The sequence below is a fragment of the Vanessa cardui genome, chromosome 19 (assembly GCF_905220365.1).
Source record: "Vanessa cardui chromosome 19, ilVanCard2.1, whole genome shotgun sequence".
Taxonomy (NCBI): Eukaryota; Metazoa; Arthropoda; class Insecta; order Lepidoptera; family Nymphalidae; genus Vanessa; species Vanessa cardui.
The window spans coordinates 8888950-8895053 of NC_061141.1; the positions used below are offsets into that span (position 1 = coordinate 8888950).

The 6104-nt window shown below is 30.4% G+C and overlaps 1 protein-coding gene across 2 annotated transcripts in view; it reads right to left on the reverse strand.

Annotated features, from left to right (window-relative positions):
* The window catches only part of LOC124537967 (synaptotagmin-10-like), a 137534-nt gene extending 132340 nt beyond the window's left edge, over window positions 1–5194 (reverse strand). For both annotated transcript variants that reach the window (XM_047114965.1, XM_047114964.1), the window contains exon 1: window positions 5078–5194. In XM_047114965.1, the coding sequence (XP_046970921.1) occupies window positions 5078–5189 (112 nt within the window). In that variant the 5' untranslated portion in view covers window positions 5190–5194. The remainder of the gene's footprint in view (window positions 1–5077) is intronic.
* Window positions 5195–6104: the final 910 nt, after the last annotated feature.

Consider the following 6104-nt stretch of genomic DNA (forward strand, 5'->3'; position numbering starts at 1 on the left):
CGTTATAATTTATTCCAGTGACAAATCTAATTGGGTTCTGCGAGTATGTTATAATCATTGAACTCAATATTGTGTATGACATCGAGTTCGTCCTTATAGAATAGAAGACGAAATTATAAGCGTTGAAAATCATCAAGGTATATTTGGGAAACAATTAATTTCCCGGTATTTTTATATAACACATAACAACTTGAAATACTAAATATATTTTCAGAACTGTATCACTAAAGTTGCCTAACATGAGGCATAATTAATTGTCTTTTGTTTGTGTTGATACAAAAGTTTATGTACGTATCTTGAGTTGGCAACAACAAAGAATATCGTATATTACTAGTTATTATTATCGTATATCGACTTCCTAAAGAAATGAAAATTTACTAGAGTAATTTACATAATACACATTTATAAAAGTAAAAGTAAAGACACTTAAATGACCCATTACTGGACTCTCTTCTTTCTGGACTTATAAGGCAACGTCTGATTAACACCACGCTTATCGCATAGACGTACATATACTCGTAGCTCTGTCTCAGAAAGTAATAAACGTCACTTCAAGTAATAAAATTAGCAGTATCTAATATATAAACCACGATCTATAACAAACATCTATTAAAAAAAAAAAAAAACCTTTTTAATACCGATAGTACACTACCGATATTATACAAATAAATATTCAATTTAAAATCGACTATAATATTCATATCGAAATTGCTTTTGTAAGCTTAATGGAATGAGTGTGTTTTGATTCCGTTCTGTTTATATTTTATAAATTACTTCCGAAAATTTCAACGCAAAATACTCGTACATATTGAGAAACAAATATTCGTGTAATTTATTCAAAGGATCCGTTTCATTTCAACAACGCATTAATTGTTTAACCAATCGTACTTAAATCGATCGTACATAAATTACTATAATTAATTCGAACGCGAAGTAATCCTTATACATACCAATTAATATTCAATTTCTATAGGTTTCTCACCTGTACAAATTCCAGTATATATCGCAAGGTACTTTAACGAAGACTGTACGTTAGAAGTCAAAAATGCATTTATATTTTCTTCTAATTTATAAAAAACGATTAAACAGTGGTTAGTCATAAATATTTGAATAATAATTATCGGTCCAAATTTAAAAATACAAGACGAAAAACGATATTTTTTTTTGTAATATTTTTTTTTTTGCTTCTAAAAGACAATTTGCCCAAGAATAAAAAAATAAGTTATGAAACTTGTCAGCAGATAATTTTAAAAACATATCCATTTTCATTTTCACCTCCTATCCGAATTACCAATATATAGAACGGAGCATAGGTATGGCCTAGTCGCTACAATTGAACCGTAGAGCGAGTTCTAAGCTAAGCAAGCACGTTTCCAAGAAGTATTAGTTTCTTCCATACATAGTTCACCGAACACGAGATGAATTATAAACTCAGATATTGTATTTGAACCCGCGACTATTGCTTATGATTCTACTAGTATTGCGTAATATCAATTCGTATATGTATAGTAGAACTATATTTTATAAGTCACGGATAATCCGGGATTTATATTAAAATACTTTTTAATCCGGAAAATGAAAGTTTCCGAATAGCCGAATAACACACTCTGCTAAGTCAGCATATAAAATACTCTTAAACCTGGAAATACCAGGCTTTCTGGGTTAATAGAAAACTTTTTAACGACGTACAACAAAAAGAAACACAAAATCAGACGTGATTGTGATAGTTATGACCTCCTTGGTCTAGTGGCTTGGTATACGATATATATAATTACAATTCCCGAGGTTATGGGTTCAAATCCCAGATCAAATAATTGGGCACTAAAAATCTTTCGCGAAAACGTGCCGTAAGTAACATCGATCAGGACGGTGATATGTATACCTTTATATATAGATACCTTTTATTACGAGAAATAAAAGAACTCACAAGCAATAAAACTAATTACACACAACACATGAGATAACTTTTGACAGCAGAAGCGTTTAACAAAAAACGTCATAAAGATTCGACTTTGACGTGTGACTTATTGCATTTCAGTTCAAAGTACATCACGTGATCAATTTCATACAAACCGCGTCAGAGGCTTCGCTAGTGTCATATAAGCGTAACTTTTCGTTTGATACCTGTATATTGCACTTCAAACGTCGTAGATACTGTGACACGGTTCCACATACTACACGCGTATAGTACTAAAATTATTAATCAAAATTAGATTTTGGAACTTTTTGGAATTATGAATATGAATAATATTCTCCAAGAATATTTTCAACGTACAAATTGATTGAGGTATACTTTTAAAGGGAGTTTTGAATCGTTATTTTACAGAATTATATTAAAAGTAAAGCTACCAGTTCGAATTTTTGACTTCCAAAATAAACTGACAGGAAACTCAGTAGTTACTCTTTTCTTACATTTTAAATACAAATATATAATATCCTGTCTGAAAATTTACTATTAAAACAACGCTTTTCATCATTATATAAACTTGTGTTGAAAAATATGCCTTATTTATTCATGTTTTTTTTCGAATGATTTGAATATATGAATGAGCAAAGTTAAAAATTCGAATTACCATAGATGGTAGGTTCCCTTGATCTCGAAGTTATTCCATTAAAAATATATTATTTCAATCCCTCCTGCGCAGAGTAGTTGTTTAAATAAAAAAATTAACCAACTTCAAAATTAGAAACAGCCAGTGAACTAAAAATAAAAAAAATTCCATGAAACTTCTAGACCGATTTTAATGAAACTTATACTGTGCCTTAAGTTGAAATGTACCTAACAAAGAATTAAAACTATCATCTCAGTACGATATAGTTTACAAACATACACTTACGAAATTAATCACACATGCTTGCACGCCTACATGGATCATTACAATCAAATATAATTAAATCCTAACAATGTAACACACATACATGTCGAACTGATAACTTCCTATTTTAGAAGTCGGTGAAAAAATTGACAACATCCCATTACTACACAAGAATGGGATATACTTATACCATGCATCACTTTTATTTTTTAAATTTATTGATTGATAATAATTTGAAAACACCTGTATAATCATAGATAGATAGAGTATAATACTAATGAATTCATAATACCTTGCAACGAATGAAACTTTAGGTATTTTTTCGTTTTTATTTAATCCGCCTTTTTACTACACTGTCAACGTAAATATATTTTAATAATAAAGTAAAATGTCAATTTAAAAAAAAACATGTACATGTTTTCTAAAAGAAAAGAAAATTTCTATCTAAATACATAAATGCATGTTTCAAATATAATACCTTATATGGTTCGTTTTTTGCCCAGAGGATCGGAATTGCAATTCAACGGGGAAATGCTGCTAGCATTCTTGCCACCATTCCACGCGGTCAAGATTTATACAGTAACTAGTTTTTTTCATATTTGTATATATATATTTAAGCATTTAATGTTGTTAATTCTTATGTTAATAAAGTTTGATACCTTATGTATAATTATTTAAAAAAATAAATTAAATAAAGTTAGGATAAATAATTACAGTTATTGACCGTTTACCAATTTTGGTAATTTCAGTGCTTCTATCAAATACTGTGACACAATTCTGTAATGAAAAGCTTGCACGACGTACAACATACGACCCGAAGTGGCATATATTAAGTAATATGCAATAATTATTGTATTAAAACGATAACTATTAAAGTAACGCAGCAAAAACCCACTCAGAGAGAAATACGTTACCAAAATTCCACAATGGGATGGAGATTCTAAGTTTTATAAATAAAAATAAATATATATGTACTTTAATTTTATTATTATATCAAATTACTTTTTTGTTCCATTTGCTATCGAAACGCTTGGCCCTTGGAGTAGTGGTGCAAAAAGCTTCATCAAAAGTATAACACCTCGCCTCATTGCCTCCACTGGTGACAGGAGGGCTGGTTCGTTTTTTGCCCAGAGGATCGGAATTGCAATTCAACGGGGAAATGCTGCTAGCATTCTTGCCACCACACCACGCGGTCAAGATTTATACAGTAACTAGTTTTAGTTCATATTTATATATATTTAAGCATTTAATGTTATTATACTGTTATTTATTCTCTAGTCACGATCACACACATCACTCCCACTTGTAATAAAATTTCAGTTTTTAAAAATCTTACTTTAGACTCTTTCATATTTTTCCAATCTAAAGGCAAGAAAGCAATTTATAACAATAGTGAAATGAGAAATCCATTTTGCATAACACCGTCCTTAATTATAAAACACGGTGGTTCATTTTTAAAAAATAAGTTAGTAAAAATTTCGTTTTAGTATTTTTAAGTTAAAGCACACAACAATATATAATAAAATAACATTTACAAGCTTTTATCCGAATCTAGTGTAGGTCATATGTTGAAACTCAATTTGAAAGCATTTCCGCCCAACAAATGGAGCTAAAATTTTACACACATTGGTGACAAAACGTACTCTAATAATAAATATTATTATTCATTTAAAATGACCGTTAATAATCCTTGTTAAATATTTTTTTAACTTTTTTTTTCATTACACTATGTTCACTATTATATTTCAAAATAAAAAGTACTTACATTTTTCATTCTTTAAAAGACCATTTAAACGAATAAAGAATCGCAATGAAAAATTTAATTATTCACTTTTCCCTATTCACAAAGAATAGCTCTTAAAAACGAAACCTAATTATAATATAAAACACATTTTCCGCAGAAACTTCGTTGAAATGTTTAAAAACTGTAACGTAATACCGCTGCCGTAATTATTATAAACACTTGAATATTGGAAACCCTCACACGAGCCGAATTAATTACATCCCATCGAGTGCTTTAGCACAGCGAATGACAAACAATTTTGCAAATTGGCCAAGGAATTTGGTGGCAGTACAAAACTTCATTATTACATTAATAACCAATTCAAAATATGGTTAGCATGGTACTTTTAATGACGAAACTGAAAGTGATTGATGTTAAATTAAATTGGACAATTTTATTAAAAGTCTAAATCTTAGGAAAAGACACGTTATCGAAAAAGACATTAATTTCAAACATCGAACTCAAAAAGGGCACTAACCTCCGCTCGCGCGCGTTTCTCTCGAGTCGTCGACGATCAACAGGTGGGGTCGCCTCGCTCGCCCGAGCTCGAGCTCGGCTGGCGCGGTGCTGCTAACTCGCGGCACGCCCATCACGTCCGACGGTCTGGGCGCGTATGCCGCCCCGTACCACTACTCCAGGTAACGGCCCTGGACATTATCGCGTATTCCTTTGACGTGAGTGCATTTGGAAAATAAAAGTCGTATTGTCTATGATTTATCGTTGCAAAACTTTAAATCGAAATTCGATTTTTAAATATCTCTTCATTGAGACTCAATCGAAATTTAAATTTATATTTTTTATGACTTTTTTAAAGTGGTAAGTAAGTAATGAAACGAATTCAATTGAATTGAAATTTTAATTTAATATTATGAATAAAATAAAAATGAAGCGATAAAAGTTTTACGTATTTTATCAAGACTATTATATAAGATACACATAAATAAAATAAAACTAAAGCTCGTAGACGCTCTCTAGGTCAAGTTTTCTAAGGACAAATAAGACAAACTAAATAATTGTATTACAGGAGGCTGTAAAGATTTTACTTATCATACAAAAAAAAATTACCTTCAATGTCAAAAATTCTTTTCAAAATTAAGTTAAATTCATCAAAGTTAATGGCAGTGGCAACATTTGAAAAACACTAAACAAACACATTTCAAGTCTAACGGTAGGAGAGCTCAGTCAATATTGTTCTTTTAGTATTTTTCTGATGAAAATGTATTTTCTTGTAAAAGCAACAAAGGTTCTGCGGTGCGCCGCAAGGGAAATATTAACAAGGTCGCCTACTACGTCACAGTGAGGACCTTCACTTGTTTTTAAAAGGGTAACATTACACGGACAATTTGTTTTTAGTTCTGATATTTTATGGCAATTAAATGCATTTATCTTTTCCTAACTGAAAGCAAGCTTTTACTTTTTAATTTGCTGTCGGTACTTTTCCTTAGTAACAAAAAAATAATAGTAGCTGCATAATCATAATTACAAATAATATCATTGTATATAAA